The sequence below is a fragment of the Drosophila kikkawai genome, chromosome 2R (assembly GCF_030179895.1).
Source record: "Drosophila kikkawai strain 14028-0561.14 chromosome 2R, DkikHiC1v2, whole genome shotgun sequence".
Taxonomy (NCBI): domain Eukaryota; kingdom Metazoa; phylum Arthropoda; class Insecta; order Diptera; family Drosophilidae; genus Drosophila; species Drosophila kikkawai.
Window position 1 is genome coordinate 21,415,015 of NC_091729.1, and position 22,479 is coordinate 21,437,493.

Consider the following 22,479-nt stretch of genomic DNA (forward strand, 5'->3'; position numbering starts at 1 on the left):
GTCGATTTTCAGACAGCGATGGCGCAATACTTACACACAATCACAAACACACGTACGAAACGTTCTCTCTCTGTTTGTTCACCACACTCGACGAAAAGAGCTGGAGAGACAGTGAGTCAGTCGGTCAGAGAGACCGTCAAACGGAATCGTTTTCTCACGGGAGCCGACGTTCCGTCATTCCGTCGTTTCGTCGTTGTTCCATGCCAACGTTTTGGCTCTCCAGCGTTTTAAATGCTGAAAAAAAAGAGAAGAGAGCCGTAGAAAATGAGCGAAAAACATGAAGCTCCGAGAAAACTAGCGAAAATCTGCAACAAAACAGTTCTGCCACAATCTGAAACGCAAATATTGCTACATATATACATACATAATTATGAACATATATGATAAATAAATATCTGAGAGTTAAAAAATGGTAAAAATGGTAAAAAAAATTTCATTTTAAAATATATTGAAATTGATATCTTTTTAAATTGTAATTTTTGAGCAAGTGGCTGCACTGGTTCTCTCCAGATGTTTCAGGGAGAATATCTCTTTCTACGTCCTCTCTTTCGCTGCGCGACCAGAGTCCAGTGTTGCCACTTTAGTTACTTAATTGCTAGAAAAGGCTAGCAAAAATAGTTATGTCATGTTTTGCATATTTTTAAATGCATTTATTTATACATATATATACTGTATACTTAGTTCATTAGAAATCATATGCTACGAACAAATAAAAAGGGTATTGCAAAGTAATACTTCATAATTAAAAAAACTGGCAAATCCCTATATACCAGTAAAATACATAATAGCTATTTTTAGTTGGCTAACTTTTTCGGTAATTTAGCTATTTTGGTATCACTCGCTCTCAGTATAAAAGAGTGAGCAACCAAGAAACAAGTTTCACAATTTTTCTCTTTCTCGCGGAACGGAACGAAAAGTAACTTCACGGACAAACGAAAATAATTTACAAAGAGTGCAGCCAACAAATTGAAATCAAAAATCGTATCAACTAAAAAAAAACGTGGCTGTTTTGCGAAAATGCGATCCGAAACATGAAAAAAATCATTTTCAATAAAGTGAATTAAACAGTGAACATTAATATACAATTGTAAGGAAACTCAACGGAGAGAAAATAACTGAAACGCGAACGCAGCTGCTTACCGTGGAAGTGACAAAGACCGACGGCAAAACAGTGGAGCGGATAAAATTAGTCGTGCGTAACATAACTACGATAAACAAAAGATTTTATAGCGGCTAATTAGAAACGTTAAAAATTGTAAGTATTGCTGAAAAGAGAGGCGATTTCCCCTTCCCTTTTTCGTTGCGGTGCGAGTGTCAAAATTGCAGTATAATGTTTGTATGTGCGAGTGTTTCTGCCTGTCAGAGAGTTTAAATAGCGCACAAAAACAACAATTAAAGATATTTAGCGAATGCACCTCTTCTTCTGATTCGCAAAGACAACAACAACAATCGCTTTGGCGACATTTCAACGCAAAGAGCGAACAGTGGGAAGAGGACGGTGAATAAGTGGACAAAGTGAAGTGTTTCTCCATGTTCTCACATATGATGTGCTTGCAGACCACTGTGCGAGAAATAAAACGTAGTGGAAATGAAATGAGCGGCGAATGAACGGGGCAACAAAAAGCAACAACAAAAACAAGGCAGTGAACAGCAAGCGAAAAGCAACAAAAATAAAAGGAAATCCTATAAATAACAGCAAGAAATATTTATCAATAGCAGATAGAGGTGCGGGAAAATAATTAAAGCAGTGAAATTAAACCGTTTGAATGGAGGATTTGGCAGACCACATCAGAGATCTCTGCCTTATTTATTTGATATCTTAAATGGTTTTTAATTAGTGATTATGTGCAAAGGTACAACGTCATGGCGAGACCACTAAATTAATTAATATTTTCTGGATTACAGTCAACCTGTGACAAAGTTATACTTACAAAAAAGTCAAACAATTTTTCTCAATCAATATGACCGCAATTGGTTCGCACATTTGCCCAGTATCTTCAAAAAAAAAAAAAAAAAAAAAAAAAAAAACACCACCCACTCGAACACCCCTCCCCCACAAGGCGCTTTGGCTTGTTTCAATTTCATTAAAATGTCTGGCGGCAATTAAATTTGCATAAATTAGACATGGCAAGCGCATTTGCCTGTGTGCCACAACCGAATAGCGCAGAACGGAAAGAAAGAGAGAGAAAGAATAGAGTGGAATGCTGAGATGAAAAAGTGAAACAAAAAAATCACATTATGTTTTGTGGCAACGCTACAGTCAACATATTATAAGACGCAATTTTAATAATACAAAAAAATGCTTAAAGTTTAATAGGTGATTATTAATAAAATTTTGAAGTATATTTAAGATATTATTTTTAAGTTTGATGCATGTGGCACAGGTCCTTGCGCAAGAGATGCCTTAGATGAACTTATTTAGGGACACCACCTTCAATCTTTTTTTTTTATTAAACATTTTGTAGTTTTAACTATGCCTAATACCTACATATTTAATTTATTAATTTTATATTCCTTCTGAAAAAGCAATTGAAAATCCGTCTTTAGAGCAAAAATACCTAGAAATAGCCTAATTCGATAATGTTCTTGCTTCAGAGTGAACGGTATCGACAATTCGCACTCCTACTCCAGGCCAAAAATGATTTTAATGAGGTAGAACCGATTTCTAATTAAGATCACTATTACACCGCCAAACGAAGATATGGCAAAGTTTGTTAGGGCAGACCCAAAAACCAAGATACGCGGCATCAACGGAGCAAGACGGATGCACGGCTAGGGAGCGGAAAGAGAGTTCTGTCAGAATGAAGCTGCTTAGCGACGATGGCAATAACGAGTTTAAAGCTCCACTAGCTTTGAGCTCACTAAACACACAAGTAAACGAACACATATAATCAGCGGACAGACAATACAGACACAGATACGCGAAGTGGATGCTATGGCGTAAAAGTTTTATACTTTTATTTCTATACACGCTGGCCAATCGAAAAATAATCGCATTATGATAAGAAAAACAGCGCGCAAGCTTCTCTCTATCTCTTTTCCGTAAAAATATGTGTGTGCGTTTGTGTGTGAAAAGGGGTAACTGAAAAGAATGAAAGTTGGGCGTTATTAAAACTTTCGTACCCTTGAAATCAGAGGTATCCAGCGCACTGTTAGTCAAAGAAATTGAAAGGCTATTGTAATGTGAACAAGGTAGACATAACGTCCAGTCTAAATTAAGGACTTTTAAATCTGGCCTTAAATGTTATGTACGGGTTATTAAACGAACATCAAAGAATCTCACTTGAGAAAACACTTTTTTAAACAGATAGTTTATCTGTATAAAATATAATCAATCAGCCAGTGATAAATTGCCCTAAGCAAAGATATAGGTGGAACTTTCCTCAGATAAGGATAACTTTTCCCATATAAAACGCAATAACTTTTTGCGAGGGTATAAGACAGGACAACAGATTTGGAAAGCCAATCCAAAAAAACCAAAAAACCAAGTTGGGGAGCACACAATTTATATTTGCTTTTAATGCCTTTGGTCTTGAGCTGCCTTTTTTGCTGCCTGCAAACAAATAAAACTGGTTTTCAAGTCAATTAAACAACAAAAAATATACAGAAAACAAAACGAAAAAAAAAGAGCTTCTCTACAAAAAAGGAGCATGGAAAACAAGGGCAGAGAAGAGTGGTTGTGGAAGAACAACTTTTCCAACGATCAAAATAATAAAAATAAATTTTAATGCAGCAAATAAGAAATCACACAAATGTCATTTGTTGTGGTAGTAGTTCTTGGCCTAACTGGTATTCCAAGGAGTTAAAATTCCAATTAGTGACAAAGAAAAGCCAATATTGGGACCAATAATTAAATGCATTTATTGTTTTCTCTGCTATGGTCGTTCAACGCACTCAAGCACTTAATCATCTTAGCTCGAGTTTATTGCCGCAATATTCTACATGCTATGCTGTTAAATCATAATCGCCCACACAAATTCTTTAGAAGTAGCCATCATTTGCTGTTTTCAAATGGCTTTAAATAAATCTTGCAAAAATTGTTTAGTTCTTTCAGTCTTTGGTAGGCCAAACCATAAATAAATTAAATAATTGGATAAATGTATCAAATGGAAAAGCAAAAAACCATGCAAAGCGATATGGTAAAGCCGGAAATTTTACTCACTTTTTTTACATATAAGATTTTAAATATTCGGCAAGCCGTTGTTGTCTGTATGGGCTCATCTGGCCTCAACGGGCTTCTCCCATTTTCCCTACTGCACACTCCCGTCTCACCCAAATATCGATTTAAAAAGCTCATGTCTAGTTTAAGGCCTCAGAGTGTGTGTGTTTGGGTGCCAAAATATGCCAAAGCAAACGCGTACAGGCATAGAGGCAAATTTCACCTCAAAACTTTTACTCTGTTTCGAAAATGGTCGGAACGAAATTTTATTGCAAAAATATGCCTGGAAATGCAAAATTCCAAACAAAATAAATATCACAATGATAAAACTGGATAAAATGTCATTTAGTTTTTTCAAACTTAAATTAAATAAGATTTATATTTATTTATAAATAAAAAAGTAGTAGTACTAATCATTAATGACAAAAACCTACTGGATTTTAGCTTTGACTTTCTTTAACTTCCTATCTTATAACATTTTGAATCGTCAAGCATTTGTGGGTAGTTCAGAGAGATTTTGTTTACTCCCCATCTGATCCTTGGGATAGGAGTTTTAACTAGTAAGCCAGTTTTCCAATAATAAAAAGTAACTAACTTGTTATCTATTCAAATTATATCGTCTAAATTTTAGGGCTTGGCTTTCAATTTCTTTAATACTTTTGCACTTCTACCCCGTTCCTGGTTGGTCTCCGTGTCCTTGTCATATTTCGTTCCCATCAGAGCAACCTGTGCACCAAATAAGCTTAGCCAATTTATTTTCCATAACAACTGTGTACTGGCTGCCGGATACCAAAACAGAAAAAAATAGAAGGAAAACATGATGGAAAATTGTGCAAAATGCTGTTGCCCTTCAACTACCAGAAAAATAACGAACGTCGACGCCGACTTTACCGAAATTGGCACAGTCAACGCGCTAGACGCTCCCTTGTTCTCGTGGTCCTTGCTCCTTTTCCCTTCTCTATCAACGTGCATTATATTCATGTTGGGTAGGCAGGCAGGCAGGCACATCCTTTGTTTACAGCAGGCCTATTCGTTATATTGTATAACAGGCACAACAGCAACAACAAGGACGGAAGGCAGACTCATCTCGGTACTTCAGGCGCCCCAATTTGGGCATGCTGGAAGCATTCAAATTTTTTCGAGTATAGAAATGAAGATGAGAAATATCTCTTCTTCGCTCTTTCTAACTCGCAATACCCTTGTTGTGAAATGGAATTTTGGATATGAAAGGTTTTATGAAAGACCAAAAGCACGAATAAAGTTAGTTTACCTTGTAATATAATATTATCCGCAAGCCAAAATTTCGTGCCTTGCGGACATCAGAAAATCTCTATTAAAGGTCTCTTTTTAAAATCTAGTTAAATCTTTAAGTTGTTAAGATCAACTTAAAGTTGATAATTCTTAACCTTAGAAATGCAATATATTGATAAATTAATTCGTAAGTTTTTATAAATTTAAGAAATAGAGTAACTAGAAGCCAACTAAAGTACTTGAAGCTTTGCAATGTAACCTGTTTGGTTTTGCCTGTGGCATATTGAAATTAATGTAAATTTTTTCATACACTTGCGACTTATTGGGTTTCGTTTATTTTTATTTTTCAAAAGGTGTGGGCTCTGCGACAAGAACAGCTTCGAGGGTAAGAGTTTGTTATTGATTTTGGGTGGCCGGAAAATCAGGGAAGTGTAGGTTGTGTGAATTTATGTGATAATGAAATGCCTGGCTTGTATCTTGTTTCCTTTCCTTGATGGTATTAGTTTGATTTTGCGTGGGGTCAGGAAAGAAAGTCCTTTAGATTTGTAGTATGTTAACCTTGAATCAAAATAATGTGATTTTTTTAAAGTGAAAATCAATATAATATCATAATATTATATATGTAAATATATATAAATTAACTGTGAGGTAAACAATCTGATTGTGGATGGCTTGCATTAGTGTATTGTAGTGCGTGGGTGGAAATGCGGATAAATCCTAAAACAAAATCTTTTGCAAAATATATCAACATTTTTCAGAGGTTGTTTTTTTTATTTTATTTTATTTAATTATTTTTTTTTATTTATTTTTTTTTTTCGTATTCTCACCATTTGTGATCAATCCGCCACCGGCAAATGAGACACAAAGTGTCCTGTACCCCAAGCAAACAATACGAGTGCACTGGAAAAATATTCATTTAATCGTAAAAAATATCAATTTGGTATACCTTTTAATTACTACCACAAAATATATGGTTTAAAATAAAATATTAAATTTCAATTTCAAGTTATTCTGATTTGATACAGGTACATATATAAATAAATAGATTATAGAGTAAAACCCTGACCAGTTCTTTGTTTTTTGTTCACAGTATTTAGAAGGTAGTCACTCGATTGGAGCTCTAAATAAACTTAACTAAATATAACCGGATTTTAATATAAATTTTATTAATGTTTTTCTCTTCTTTCAGAAATATTCAATCAAAAATATTGATATATGGTAACTCAAAGACTAGTTATATAATTTTAACGTTTCTAACTGTAATATGAATTTGGGCGCGACAGCAAACTCAACAGACCAAGTAAATGAAACATTATCTAGGTTGGAGTATAGAGTTTTTGACCTTGAAATAAACAAAATAATACAAGACATTTTTAACAACTTTGGGAACAGTCATAAATAAATTTAAATTTACTTAAAAATAGTATTTTTAGATGTTTAATTTTTTCGAGTGTACAATTTTTCGTGTATTGGTGTGCTTTTATTAGCTTTTGTAACGGTCCCAAGACGTCTCCGGCATCCCTGACACGCAAGGAGCAGCGACGATGCGCAGCGTCTCCAAGCGGAAGGCGGATGTCGTCGGCAAGTGTAGACATATTTTCTTAGCAACTTTTCCGACCCCTTCCCCCCCTGGGTGGATCCCCTCCTAGAGCCTGCTTTTCCCCGCCTTGCTATTTGAAACTTGTAGCAAAGTTGTGTTGTTGTATCGTCAAGTCAATGAGCGTTTTTTATATGCGTACACATGTATGTAGGGGACGGGAGGGGTCGGAGTGGAAGTTTGTTTACTGTGTTTGCGAGAAAATAAAGTTGCTCGACTTTTGCTTTCCCCGATTCTGGGCCAAAAGTGTATTAAGTCTGTGGTATATGAGTGGGCCAGGCAGGAGATGTGGCTTGATAGGCGTGTGGCACGAGTTTATGTGTATATATACTATATAGCTAAAGCTGCAGTTTTAGTCACTTTAAGCGGATTTCGCTGTAGCTAAAGTAGCTGAAAGTTATGTTAACGATTGCTGTGTGTATATGTACTTCGGAGGACCTCCAAGTTGGAGGAAGGAATTTCGGTTTGTGACTGCTCAAAAAGTTTATCCGCGCTGAAAAAATAGGGGGCATCCGAAAACTTTATAATTAATATTATTGTTGATTAACTGAAATGTGACATTTATTAAAGTGAAAAGCAAGAAGCTGGTGCTAGTTGGCTTCAAGGGATGTTGGAAAATTGTTTAAATAATAATTTTATAAAGTGTCAGCACAATGCTTTATGATTTGTAAACTTTTTTTTTGACTTGTGCGTGTCCTTGAGTTGACCAAAGCACTTGACAAAGAAACACAGTGCACATTATCCAGTTTTATTACATATATGTATACCCCCACCTAGCACACACACACTGGCATTCTCATAAATTCTCAAGTCTAAGAGGCAATAAATTCAAGAGAACATTATTATCGACGATAAATGAGCAAACGTGGCGAGGAAAGGCTTTTCCATTTAAGGAACTAACCTTTAAAAAATCATGAAAATAGAAGCAGAAAATCTCCCCCATACGAATTGCGTGACGGTAATGAAGCTCTCGCCCCGCCCTCAACCTTTGCTGGACTCCCAGTCATCGACATTTTCTCCCCACCCCCTGACATTTTCCCCTGTGGTGTAGAAACGCGTGCACTTAATATGTTCGACTAGGTAAATTAGCAAAATTAATAGTAAATGTGTGGTAAAAAGAGAAAGGGAAGTTGTGGGATTTTTTAATACCCGGTTTTATTTATTATTAAAGCTTAAAAAGGATATACTTTAATGGAAGTATTATAACTTTGGTCAGAGGTTTATATTTACAATCTGGAATCGAAACGGATCAACTGTAGTATATTCTCATATCTCAAAGTAGATGGTTGACAAAGTTGACAAAGTTTTTGAGTTGACTAAATTGTCAAAATTAATACATATGCCATGTTATTTGGCAGCAACTTTCCTGTTTATTGTTATTCTGATTTCAAAAGTTTAAGCACAGACGGCACCTACCAGATATAACTTTCGAAAGAACCTGTTTCAAAAACCTTGTATTTTCCCATAACGCGCAACCATGGGCAACGTGTTGGCTTCTTCATCAGGCGGACTCTTGTCGGATTTACCTCCACCACCTGGCGCAAGCCTCCCGTCTCACCTAGTGAAGGCAATGGAAACCGAAGCTATAAAATCAGAGCTGGAGAATCCCGGTACGGTCGAGGATCTGCACAGTCGCTGTCGCGAAATTCAGGCTAATGCATTCGACGGCGCCAAGATCATGCTAAACAAGGGTTTGAGCAACCATTTCCAGGTGACGCACACCATGACCATGAGCTCGGGATCATCGAATGGCTACCGTTTTGGAGCCACCTATGTGGGCACCAAGCAATATAGTCCGAATGAGGCGTTTCCTGTGCTGATTGGCGAGATCGATGCCATGGGAAACCTTAGTGCGAATGTGATTCACCAGCTGACGGCACGACTGCGTTGCAGGCTCGCTACACAGTTCCAGGACTCGAAATTGGTGGCCACACAGCTGACAAGCGACTATCGCGGCAAGGACTACACCTTATCACTGACCATGGGCAACCCGGGCATTCTTACCGGATCTGGAGTGATTGTGGGTCAGTACCTGCAGGCCATTACAAAACGATTTGCTATGGGAAGTGAACTAGCCTACCAGTACGGTCCGAATGTGCCTGGCCGCCAAGTCGCAGCATTGTCCGCGGTGGGACGCTATGACTTTGGGGATTCTGTGGGGGCCTGCACCCTGGGGCCGTCGGGCGTGCACCTAAGCTACTACAAGAAGGCCAGCGATCAACTTCAGATAGGAGTCGAGGTGGAGACGAATGTACGCATGCTGGAGTCTACGGCCACCCTGGCCTACCAGGTGGATCTGCCCAAGGCGGATCTCGTATTTCGTGGAAGCTTTGATTCCAACTGGCTCATTGCGGGTGTCCTTGAAAAGCGCCTGCAGCCGCTTCCGTTCTCCCTGGCCATTTCCGGACGCATGAATTACGTAAAGAACACCTTTCGGCTGGGCTGTGGCCTGATGATCGGTTGAATTGAGCTGACCGTAGAAAAGAGTTGTAATATGACGGAAAACAGAAGCTATTTAGCAGAAATAAGGATAAGTTAATAATGTTGTTAATGTTTGGTTTCTAAATTGGAAATTTATACGTATGTGTCGAGTCTATGCTGTTCAACTTTAACCAAATTAAGGAAGGAAAATTTAAGAATATAATCTGTTTTTGCGGCCTTAAATCGAAGCTTAGTTTTTGTTTAAAGGAGGTCACAACTATTTTAAAGATTGCTGAAATTGTATATGAAAGTATATCTATATTTATTGAGTGTTTTAGGAAAATAACAAGGATACTTTCATTATATCATCTTTCTTTGGCCGAATAAAGGAAATGTAAGCTATCTACTTAGTGCTACGAAACTAGTAATTTGGTTTTAATCGTGGTTAGTCACATGACCCATGATCTATGACCCTAGCTGTCCACCTTCCCCCACATTATATGATATATTGAAAAAGTTAAGGGTATTTCTCGATTTTGGGCTTCACTGTCTCATAAAAAAGAAGGAAGACTATGATTAGGTTCGCCGCCTTGACATAAAAGTATTAATATTTTTTTACAATCGAAGCCATTTAAATTTAACTCTTAAGTATCCAAGTTTAATATTTATTAAATCTAAGAAAAGACGGGCCTTATGTACTAGAATATTCCCTCTTTGTTAGAAAAACTTTGTTGAGGTTGAGTTTTAGTGGACATGTGCAAGTAAACAGTCTTGCCATTTACGCACATACCCATCTGGCAGGGGGATTTGTCCTTGGTTCTCGGCTTTGCGTGTCCATCCTACAGCCTTGAGCTGTCTGTTCTCCTTGCACGTCTAAATTGTGTATCCTTGACATCATCAATCAAGAAGTGTACAGCCTGACAAACACCTACGTATTCGGGGAGGCAGCATTCAACCTCAAAATACTACTTATTTGATTAGTGCTAAAATACCCTTGAATGAGGATATTATATTATATTGAAATGTACTTTGTTTCGAGTTGCTTGACTTAAGGGGGAAAATCTTCTCTCAAAGTTACCTTGCTGAAAAAAATATATTAACTGGTAACTCTTAAATCTCAAAAGGTTTAAATTTCTTTTACTTCCTTATATTCTTTAAAAATACTTTATTATTAAGTTACTATATGGTACAAAATTTAAAGTCCTAAGTTATGCGCATTCTTCAAAACAAGTTTTCAAAAACTTCTCAAGGGTCAACCCCTATTAAAAAGAGTAATAACTTTTAATTTTACGACTTATGGGGTCAACTTTTGAAAAGCTAAACACATGTCGATGTAGATTTAGATATTTTGAGTTTTGTTAGGTTTGATTAGATATTACTTATTCAGTATTCAGTTTGCAAACGTCTGGTAAAATGTTTAATATCTTTTATCAATATGACAACTAAGACCTAAAAAACAAAGAACAATAAATTTAACATTCAACGACTTTGGTAAAAGCCCAGAACAATCGAAAGAGGCTAACAAAGAAAATGGGGAAAATTGCATTTCTAGTTGTGCTGAATATTTCGGTTGAATATATATGGAGGTAATGCTGTTTGTCTTTCTCTATCTCTCTCTCTCTCTGCCCGATGGCGTCAATTGGCTGAACAATGAGTTCATAACAGATTTATGATAACTAAAGTTAATTGGCCAAATTGCTGTAGAGGTGCAAAGTGTCAAGAGAGCCTTGCTGGCACTCATCTCTCCATACTGGTTGTACGATACAATGACAGAGACGCTGCTGTAGTAAATCATTGACCCTAATCATCATCATGTTTCGGTATCAGAAAGAAGCAGTAGCAGCTAAGAGCAGAAAGGTGAACAAAGGTTAATGAAATAGATGATATACACTTGAAAATAAAGCTATAATATCCTGGAACTAAAAGATTTATAAAGTTTTATAACTTACGAGTTTTTTATATATTAAAATTCTAGTTTTATTATTATGAAACAAACTTTGATATATTATGATACAATTTTGGCATATATCCTTTTTACGTTAAACTTTTGCACTTTTGTTACATTTATAATGTAAACATTGCCCTGTTTTTTCCCCTGTTTATCCCCATTTGATTGAAGTAAAAGCCGGCGGGACGCGATTCATGCACATTTCTCATCCCAGCCAGAAAGAAAAAGCTTTTAGGCGACCCAGCATGACAGCGCGGTGCATGGAGCGAGCAAGAACTCTTCTCACCTTGCCTGCAGTTTAGGATTCTCGTTAAGTGGAAAATCTCGATCTTTTGGTTCGCGTTGCCTGCCTTTGCATTGTTGCTCCATTTTCCCCATTTTCCATCCCACCCTGCCAGTCTGCCTGCCTGCTGCATGGCTGTCTCCTTTGTAGACCCCGCTTAATAGAGCGTGAACAACAATTCGCTTGCTCATGCGGCTCTGATTTCAGCTTTTGGCTCTGTGTATGTGCGCCTGCCCGTGGCTCCACTTCCCCGACATTCATGCCGTTTAACGCTAATACTTGGTACCTGCATTTTAACGATTTCAATTTGGAATTTCCATTTAACCCCAAACATTGATCCATGCCATTTTGCGCCCTTGCCGCAACTTTTTCTGCAATTTGCATGTATGCATACTATACATTTTAACGAATATAGTTGATTGTGCAACGCGACGTGGCAAGGGGCAGAAGCGCTATCCGTAGGGAGGGGGAAAGTGGACCATGGGGGAGCATTTGCCGCCAACAATTGTACTTGCCGTTGTTGACACAATTGAGCGTGGTATTTATTATGTCTCTGCTTTTTTCACACCCACTCTCCTCTCGCATTTCCACTGTTTTGTTTTGTTTTGTTTTTCTTGTCGCAGTTTTTTCATTGCTCGAATATATGTATGTATATGTATTTGCTCTAAAAATTGCCATGTTTGCCGCTTTGTTATTTTTTTTAGAACAGAGCAAAAAAGAAATAAACATTCGTAACATACTGTTGAACATATTTAAATTGTAGAATTTCTTTTTTTGTTTTTGTGTGGCTTGCTGATAGGAATGCATTTGGAATAGAGATTTTATCACTGTCACTGGGCGCCAACATTAGATATTTTATTTTTTGTATGCATAATTTATAGAGGAACTCTAACATATTCAAATTTAGTTCTTATTTAAATAATATTTTAGGTGCGAGCTTTAAAGAATGCAGGAAATATTATCACACCAAATATGATGTGTTTTTTTTAATATTTTAGGATTTTTTTTCTCTTTTTTGCATTTAGCACACAAAAGTTAAAGATATTAAAATAATTTTATTCGTATAAAACAAATTGAGCTCCTTGAAAATTAGTTAAGCAAAAAAGTAAAAGAGGGAACAAGTCAAGGCCAAAAACCCTGTTGTAAAAGAAATGAATTTTTAATAAGACCTTGAGACCCATGTCAAGCACACAATTGAAACGAGGGCATGAAAAACAAGTAAACTTTAAAGTAATCCAGAAATTCTTAAACATGCGCTTGATACCTACACAAACAGAAAAGTTTCAGAATATAATAAAACGAAATTAAAAAGAAATTATTGAATTATAAACCTACTGATACTGATACTTATTAAAACTAAAAATCATTGTAAAAATATTCAAATAAGAAACCAATCAGAAAAATCATTGCAAAGAAAAATTCAAATACGAATCAAATTCAACCTTTTCGATTAAGTCCAAATAACTGTCGACAAAAATATTTCCGAAATGTCGCTCCACTCTTGAAAGCTTTCTTTTATCCCTAACCCAAATTGAAATCCAAAAGTAGTTTTGCAAATTGCAATCCACCAGATGCAAACTTCATCCAACTAACTGACCAAAGGTTATAGAAAAAGAAAATAGTTTTTCGTTTGTGAAGCTAGCTAAAACTTGATGGTAAAACCAAAATAACAAATATACACAGACGCGCACACATTGTAAAGTTGGGTAGTCCAATCCCTTTTGCATTGAACTACATTGAACAGCAGTAAGTACGTGGCATGATTGTTTGTAGTTGGCCTCGAAGTGCAACTAAAATAGGTTTAAAGGGGCAACGGAAAGAGAGAAGACTGCGAAAAAAAACGTGAAAAGTAGAAGAATACGTTTTATAAAAAAAATATAAATTTTGAATATAAAGAAGTAATACATGTTGGCAATTAAAAAGTAGATATAAACTAGCGTAAAATTATTTAAAATTAAATTATTTGTAACTTGTTATTTTTGGTAATTTTTACTATTATTTGCCACAAAATTTGTCACTCTTATGCAACCTCCTTAAGGGGTGTTTCTTATTGATACGAAATAAACCAGTAAAGGACTTTACTAAGCAATTCCTAATCGTACTCCAGAATTACGAAAAAAAAAAATTCAAACCAGGTATTCTCTATATTTATGAGCTAAATCAGAAATGCAAATTAAATCCACGGGATCTTGGAGTTGGAAAACATCACAGAACCAAACCAGGGGTTATTTAAATTTGGAGGGCCACTCTAAAATTCACCAGCTAGCAAAATAAGTCTGGCGGAAGCAACAGACAACCACAATGAATAAAAAAAAACTGTGCGACTATGAAGAAACCATTTGGAAAATATAATCCAATTTCTCCCTCCGCTATGCACCATAATTTTTCAGTTAACATCCTCGTCGTCTGACTCAAATAAAAAAAAAAAAAACCGAAATGCTATACATATTTATATTCCATACATATTTATAACGTTAGCCTGAATTGCTTTCCTCTACTCACTTTTTGGCTTTTCTTGTTGTTCTCGCCGTTTTTCCGACGGCCAAGCGAAAACTGAACGCGAGTGGCATTGAAACTTCTTGACTTTGGCTTGAAGGGGGGAACGGGGCTTGATCCCGTGGAAGGTAGAGGAACATTTTGTTGTAAACAACTAGTTACGACAGTGGCGCAACTCCCTTTGCGTGTTGGAAAGCCACCAACTTGGGGGAAGCTACCTGAACACCTGAACTTGTGGCAATTAGTGTTTTTTTGTCAGGCATTAGAGTGACTAACAGAACTCAATTTGAAAGAGAAAATCTCGTTAATGATTGTCAGTTTTAGTCTTTTCAAATATTTGTTTTTTAAGAAAGTGATTGATCCTCTACGCGGTGTTATACGAAAAGGACCTTTTAACTCTTATAAGTAATAAAATTAAAATTTAAATCAATTAAATTTGAGTGTGTGAACATTTTAAAGAGAGACAAATTCCTTACATTTACTTTAATTATTCTTCAAAAAAAGCTAGGACTAAGTAGATAACCATTAAACTTTATAAAGGTTTCATTTAGAGATAACATTTCTATGGGATAGTAAGAATTATTCCTTTTCCAGGCAGAGAAATTTACTTAAACATCAACCCTTATATATAGTACATATGTATGTTTAAAATCCACCCGAAAAAAAAAATATTTTAAAGGATAATATAATTTTTTTTTTTAAAACTGCAAAACAATGCTGATAAAGCTTTTTTAATTGTCCAGCTTTTCCTCATTTTTACCCTCTTTCAGTAGTCCTTTCTCATGCTCATTTTCATTAATTTGTCATTGTAATTTTATTCACCGCTTCTCTGGCATTTTCCCGGCAGACTTGTGCTTAAATCAGCTTTCGGTGAGGCGCTCATAATCAGTCAATGTGCCGTGGAAAATTATACAGCTTTCTGGGTGAATACACCCCCCTTTTTCTCCCGACCGTTTCCCTTGTTTAACCATTTTGTTGTTCCTCTTTCTTTCCCCACAGTATTTAGTATTTAATTTTGTCTTATTGCTGTGACAAGCAAGTTCCGCATTTTACTTTTTTCCCCCAGCTTCTTCTTGGCTTTTTGCATAATTGATTATCTTGGCCTCCGACTAGACTTCAGTTTCTGCCACACGAACTCGAAGCTCGTAGTCACCGTGGTCATTATCAAACAGCAATTGGGCAGCAATCTTCTCGTTTTACCAGTTTTCGTTGCTTTCTTCAGTTCGAATTCCACTTTTTGAGATTTTCGCCATCCAACTGCATTTGACAAAGACTGTAATTTTACTTTGCTCCACAAAACTATTGAAAAACTTAGCCAAAGCCAAGGAAAATGTATAGAAAGAGAACAAGAAATCAGTGGAACAATACCAAAGTTGAAATAGAGTGGAAAAGCGGAAAACGGAAAATTGTTCCACTGAACTTGAGCGAGAACAACTGACAGAAACTGTGCAAAGTGCATTCAGTAAAGAACAATTTGGCTACATTTTCTCTACCCTCTACTAACTTTTATTACAACTTGTTTTTTTCTTTATGTTGTTATTTTTTTTAGGGAGGCCTATATATTTTGTATGATGTATAAAGTCAACTATATGTATATCGGGTGCCTAAAAAAAACATGGGTGTTAAAAGCCTTGCTGAATGGTTAATATGAGGAATACTTCTGGCAGTGTTGTGGCAAAGTTCTAGTGTTTTAGCATACAAATTGGTTTATTAGATTTATTTAAGAAATTATATATTTTCCATATATTTAAACTCCATTTTAAGACGTTTCTTTTAGTCAAACTTGCAACGTTTAATTTGTGGCAAATAGCAGATGTCGCGAACCACAAATGAAAGTCACCACAGTGTTTCAGAAAAGGTTGTCTGAAAAACAGCAGGTGGGTGGTGGTTTGTGGTTTTTTATAAGCACACACACACACACCTGCCCACACGGCAAGCGAATGCACCTAAATTGTATGACAGACTTCTCTTTGACATGTTTGGCGCAAGGAGAATCTGCTGGCGAAGGGTAAAAAAGGGGGAAGGGACCAGGAGAAGTGGATAAGCAGTACTTGGAGGGTGGACACGTTGACAGTTGTGCCGAGAGTGTCTCCGACAAAGGAAACAGGGGTATTTCAACCATTTCCTGTAAGGAATCCGGGAGAAGTGGAACGAAGGGAGCTGTCAAAGGAGTAATGCTCAGGTATCGAACATGATTTAAAAAAGCAAATGCAGCTTAAAGGTATTTATGAAGGATTTTACTTATGCTAAGTAAACGTAATTAATATCAAAGGGAGATCAGTGAATTATTTAAGAAATATTTAAAAGAACAATTTAGGATGTGTATGTATTATAACAGTCTTTCATTTCAATATATTCAGTGCTATATTATATAAAATTTCCTTACCGATCATTAACCTTGCAACACCAATGTGCACTTAATATGTGTACATTTCTGCCATTCTGGACTCATCCATATTTAAAGGCTTACCATATGGTGGAAAAGCGTCCTGTGAGCTTGTTTGTTATCGTCATTCTGTGTAAATCCCCCTAATGCCATGACATTAAATTAGTCTTTCCCTTCAAATTTTCCACCTGCTCTCTTTTCCACTCGATCTTGTTCTCTCTTTCTGGCTGCTGCTGAGTAGGTGTTAAGCTGTGCTTAATAATGACGCACATTACATATGCAAGGCGAGCTTGTACTTCCACCGCCCAAGTCGCCTTCCGACACTTTCCTCCCCCAGAATGTCCTGGGGAGGAACAAATGTTTTGCTATTTGTAATACCCTTGCAGGGTATTATAATTTCAGTCAGAAGTTTGCAACGCAGTGAAGGAGACGTTTCCGACCCTATAAAGTATATATATTCTTGATCAGCATCAACAGCCGAGTCGATCTAGCCATGTCCGTCTGTCCGTCTGTCTGTCTGTCCGTCTGTCCGTCTGTCTGTCTGTCCGTCTGTCCGTCTGTCTGTCTGTCTGTTTCTACGCAAACTAGTCCCTCAGTTTTAAAGCTATCTGAATGAAACTTTGCATATAGTCTTCTATATGCTCTCACTGCTATATATGTCGGAACGGGCCGGATCGGACGACTATATCATATAGCTGCCATACAAATGTTTGATAAATTTTTAGAAAAAAAAGTATAACTTGGCTGTTTTTCAATATTTTTGCATCATTTTTGAGATATAGCCATTTTATATTATTCCAGAATTTTGGTAAAAATTTTATGAAAATCGGACGACTATATGATATAGCTGCCATAGGAACGATCGAGAAATTAATAGAAATAAAATTATAGCTTCGTTGTTTTTCAACGCATTTTTATTTACTCTGAGATATACGTTTTTTTTATTATTCTAGAATTTTGGTATAAATTTCATAAAAATCGGACAACTATATCTTATAGCTGCCATAGAAGCGATCGGTAAATGTATAAAATATATAAAGCTGAGAATGTAAAACTGTAACTGTCAAACTGTAAACATAATAAGTATAGGTAAAATGTAATGAAACTCTGTTTTGTGAGTGTTTTCAGCATTTAAATCTATAAAATAAACATCAAAACCAATCTGCAAGGGTATACAAACTTCGGCGTGCCGAAGTTAGCTTCCTTTCTTGTTTTTTACTCATGTTGCATGCACACGGAGACAAAATATCTCTTAAAGTGTGGTGAATGCTGTAAAGTAAACATTTTTTATGTGTTTTCTGTTAATTAAATAATAAGATTTTTTAATTAAATAATATGCCATGCTATAATTGATTTAATTAATCAAATATGACAAGCAATGTCGTATAATATGATAAATTATTTATTATGTATATTTTAATGTGCTAAAAAGGACTTTTAAAAATTTAAAGATACATTCAATTCCTATAAAATCTGATTACCAATTACTATTAGTAAGTATATCTTTCAGTGTATGGTATTTTTTTATTTAACGATGAATATGTAGGCGTCCCACAGGATTCCATTTGCTATTTGAAACACCTGTGAAATTGATATCCATTGTTTATCGCCTCTGTTCTCTGGCTTTACAAACTTTCACCAACAATACTTAATATCTCGATAAGTCTATATCAAGCTTAAAGTTTGACACTTTATCCCAAAACAAGCCCAAGTTTCTACAGTTGCTTTGCTTCAATTCAAAAAGATGTCGGGGACAAATCAACTAATTTTATTTACATGCAAATCACATCTCCAAACAACTAAAAACAGCGGCAACAACTTTTCTCCATTAAAATGTTTACAAAATTACCAAAATTGACAATTTCCGCAGGCCAAGGCGAGAAACGAGAAGCGAGAATCCACTCCCTGCGATTGTTTCTACAGGCTGCGTGCCTCTCCAACGCACAGTGTTCCAGTTTCTCAAACACCACACAAACACTCACCACCCCCTAGGTTGTGTGGGGGGTATGGTAGTGAGCGACCTTTTGGCATGGCAGCAACGCGCCGCATATTTAAATTTTAATTAAAATTTTCTTGGGGGCCTCGGCAACCAGCCTTCCTTTGTGTTTTCCTCCTCTCAACGAGCTGGGCGTTGCGTTCCCATTTCGCACTCGCGCGCCTAAAAATATGCAAATAAAAAATTGCCGTTGTGCGAGAGCCTCGTCAGAGAACTGGGGCTAGAATCCTGTTCTGATTTCTGATAACCTTTTGGTTGAGAGCTCCGTGACGACCCGAGGGAAAGTGGGGATCTCTAATGAAAGCTTGTGGTATCCGCAATGGGCGCAAATTAATTATCTGCCTCTTGTTGACGCGATAACAGAGCTATCGATAACTAAAGGGATTTTAAAAGGACATTTTTAATAAATAAAAGGTGTCTAGGTGTATATAAGTTACGTGGAATACTGACCAGAGTTGTATAAAAATGCAGGGAAATGCGACATATTGCCAGGCATTACTCAAAATGGTTTGCTATCACTTCAGGCTACCTTAAGTTGAAAAGCTAAAGGTATGTAAAGGAAATGTATATGAAGGAAGTGTCCTTAGTCCTTATTTCCTTCTCTGTAACTGCAAAAGAAACTTCTCCCTTTTTGCAGTTGGCTCCATTTCTTCTGCAACTTGTTCTTGTTTCCCCTCTCTCACTCACGGAAATCTGTTTTCGACTGGTGGAATTTTTCTTTTTTTTTCGGTTAACTTGAATCAGAGAGAGGGGGGGATTGTAGGGGAGCCTGTGTCTGCTTCGGTTGTTAGTTGCAATCCACAAAACCACCGAAACGAACGAGTTTTGGGGAACTGGGAGCCGGGGAGAGAGAAGCCTCCAGAGAAGCCTCTCAGTTCCAGCCACAATTTGCCATGTAAATATTAATGCCAGGCTAGACATGGCCACAAGAGAGGGGGGGTGCAGGGTCTGAGGACTGTGGTCCGGGATCCAGAGTCCGGAGACCGGGGTGTTGTACAGCTCAATTTTTCAAAGCTCGTTTCTGTCGTTAGTTGGTTGGCTGGGTTTCGGGTTGCTTTGACTGCAGGTTCTCCTCCGACTTCAGGCTCCCGTGTTTTTTGGGCTATGCAAATAATGAATGCAAAATGCTGTTCAAGTGTTGAAAAATCATTTGAGCTTCACAGTTTACCTATCCAGACGCACCAGAAATCTTCAATTAATTCTTACAAATTTTTCTTTTGACTCTTTTCAGTTGTAAAACTAAACTACAAGGATCTACACACTCGTTTTAAACAACAAAATGGATACTTTTAATCAAATATTCAATGGCGGAAGTGAAAAAGGTTGATGATAATGTTATCTTCAATATAAAAATGCCCAATGCAATATAAACAAGAGAACTAAATATATATTTTTGAGTGTGTTACATATTATAAATAAACGGAAAACTCGGTCATTTAATAAACAGAAAGTGCTAAAATAAATAAATTATAAACTCCTTTGAGGAGTTCAAAGTGCAAGTGACTCTCAAATTCAATTTAAAAAGTGTGCTAAAAATTCAACTATGCCCAGTCGCCACTAAGAAATTATGGATAAACGGCTTAGCGACAGTCCCGGAGATTGTCGCGTTACCAGATCCAGCATGACGCCCACTCTGCGCCTCGAGCAGAGTCCCAGGCAGGAGTCCCATCCGCAGGATACCGGCGCTACTGCCCAAGGTAGCAAGTCAAAGTCCCCCACTCCATTGCCCGGAAAATCTCAGGCGGCTCAGCACCATCAGTTCCGAGCTCCGCAGCAGCAGCAGGGGCCCAAGAATAGGAACAAGGCCTGGAGCAAGCGACAGCACAAGGCCGGCGGAAAGCATAATGCCAGTGCCTGCGTTGGCGCCAGTAGCGCTCAGGCTTCATCCACAGGATCCTCTGCCCCGGTTGCGCCCCTCCTACCCACATCCACGTCGGCGGCGGCTGCCCACAAAGCAGATCTTGAGAACATTCAGAGTATCCAAAACAAGAACCAGGTTGCAGGCAGCGGTGGCAGCCAACATGGCAACACAGGAGCCACCCATCACGGCGGCGGCGGAGGAGGGGCCCATCACGGCGGCGCAGGAGGTGGCGGGGGCGGCGGTGGACACCATCATCACCACAACACGAGGCTGGCGCAAAATGCAGCTGCACAGGGAGGTGGCGGAGCCATGCAGCTCTATAAGAAGATGCTGCCCCACAGGTGAGTCCAAATTGAAAGAATGGCCTAGCAGGGCCACGAACTATAGCAATAAGAGGCTGTCCATATATTAGGTAATCACGATTTTCCCGATTTTCATTGAAATAGTATAACAGGGCCCAGACAGCTCATAAAGGTAGATAGAGGGGATCTAAGAGCAGGAGCGTCTGCCCAGCAAAGCTAAAGGTTTCTGCAACGCTTATTCAGAGTCTTAGACTTTAATTTGTATTACGGACCCTAACCTTTCATAGACTAATATTGTTTTTTCAATCCCTTCCAGGGGTCACCATCATCACGTGCTGTGTGCCGGCAACAATGCAAATCATGCTTGCTGCCTGGTCACCGGCTGCAATGGCAGCTCTGCCGGCGGAGTTGCAGCGACAGGAGGCGTTGGCACCGGCAGCGGCGTGGGAGGACCAGCAGGTGCTGCTGGCAGCGGCGCAACCTGCAAGGAGGCGCAGAGCTGCAAGGACACTAGCTCGCTGAGCGGCAACAGCAGCATTTCGAGCAGCGCAGCGGCAGCCAATGCGGTGCACTACTGCTGCGGACGCTCCAAGTTCTTCCTGCCGGAGAAGCGGCTGCGCAAGGAGGTGATCGTGCCGCCCACAAAGTTCTTGCTGGGCGGCAACATATCTGATCCCCTGAACCTCAACTCGCTGCAGAACGAGAACACGTCGAACGCATCCTCCAGCAACAACACGCCGGCAACGACGCCGCGCCAGTCGCCCATCACCACACCCCCCAAGGTGGAAGTTATCATACCGCCCAACATCCATGACCCACTGCACCTGCTCGACCCCGTCGACTCGATGGAGTACGAGAAGCAGCTGACGTCCCCGATGAAGCGGGGCGGAGTGGGTGGCGTGGGCGGCGGCATGCTGCAACTGCATCACCGGCAGCACCACCATCGAACGCGCAAGAACCGGAAAAGGAGGCGCATCGACTCCACCAACGCCTCGCATGCCAGCGATGAGTCGGTGGCTGGCGGAGGCGGGGGCCCTGGCTGTGGTGGAGGTGAATTTCCCGAAGAGACCCCGCTACCCACGGCCAGTTCCTCGCTGGCGGCGTCGCCAGTGGCAGCGCCTGCGAACGCTAGCAGTGGCAGTTTGCTGCTGAGCGAATCCGCTGCTCCGGCGGCGGGCGAGACAGCGGAATCGGGCCAAGAGCAGGCGCATGTGCGCTCTCCGCAGGCAGCGACAACGGTCACGGCTGAGATGCCGACGCCGACGTCAACCGAGGCAGCGGCTGCGACAGAGGAGCAAGTGGAACAGGCTGCGTCGAAGGCGCCCGCAGCAACGTCATCACCGCAGCGGCAGCAACATGTGGCCACTGCTGCCGAGGATGTGCCTGCTGCCACCACCGCTGCCGCAGAGCCGCCGGCTGAGCTGCTGCTCAGTTGCTCCGCAGCTACGTCGGCTACGCTGGCGGTGGCGTCGACGCTGGCAGAGCGACGGGCGCAGGCCAGCCGTGATTTGCGCCTGGATTTATCCAGCACGTGCTACGGCGTCGGCGGCACGGGGCTGAGTTTTGGAAGCAGCAGCGCAACCAGCGTGGGCAGCGGCAGCGGAGGAGGCGGCGGCAGAAAGAGAAAAATCAGCGAGAGCAATAATTCGCAAAAGAGCAAGGTGAGTAAGAAAGTGGAATGTGAAATGGGGAACGTGGAACATGGGGAACTTTACGGAAATGGAACTAGAGAGGGGGTGATGAAGTGGGGAGTAATTATTGTTGTTGCTGTTTTGGCAT

At 39.1% G+C, this 22,479-nt stretch overlaps 2 protein-coding genes across 4 annotated transcripts in view; both read left to right on the forward strand.

The window, feature by feature from the left end:
• The window catches only part of bin3 (bicoid-interacting protein 3), a 34,156-nt gene that overhangs the window by 7,918 nt on the left and 3,759 nt on the right, over positions 1-22,479 (forward strand). The window contains exons 1-3 of one of the 3 annotated variants that reach the window (XM_017181589.3): positions 885-1,255; positions 19,769-20,739; positions 21,017-22,361. In XM_017181589.3, the coding sequence (XP_017037078.1) occupies positions 20,105-20,739; positions 21,017-22,361 (1,980 nt within the window). In that variant the 5' untranslated portion in view covers positions 885-1,255; positions 19,769-20,104. Of the gene's footprint in view, positions 1-884; positions 1,256-6,599; positions 6,629-19,768; positions 20,740-21,016; positions 22,362-22,479 lie in introns of those variants that run through there. The other 2 variants (XM_070284801.1, XM_017181590.3) reach the window with 2 other exon arrangements.
• Positions 8,305-9,671, forward strand: tomboy40. Its single transcript, XM_017181594.3, has one exon. It carries the CDS (start codon positions 8,485-8,487, stop codon positions 9,469-9,471), a length of 987 nt encoding a protein of 328 aa, XP_017037083.1. The 5' UTR covers positions 8,305-8,484; the 3' UTR covers positions 9,472-9,671.

Bases quoted from the DNA above. Each gene is read 5' to 3' on its own strand.
- tomboy40 (XM_017181594.3), top strand. From the start codon at position 8,485: ATGGGCAACGTGTTGGCTTCTTCATCAGGCGGACTCTTGTCGGATTTA.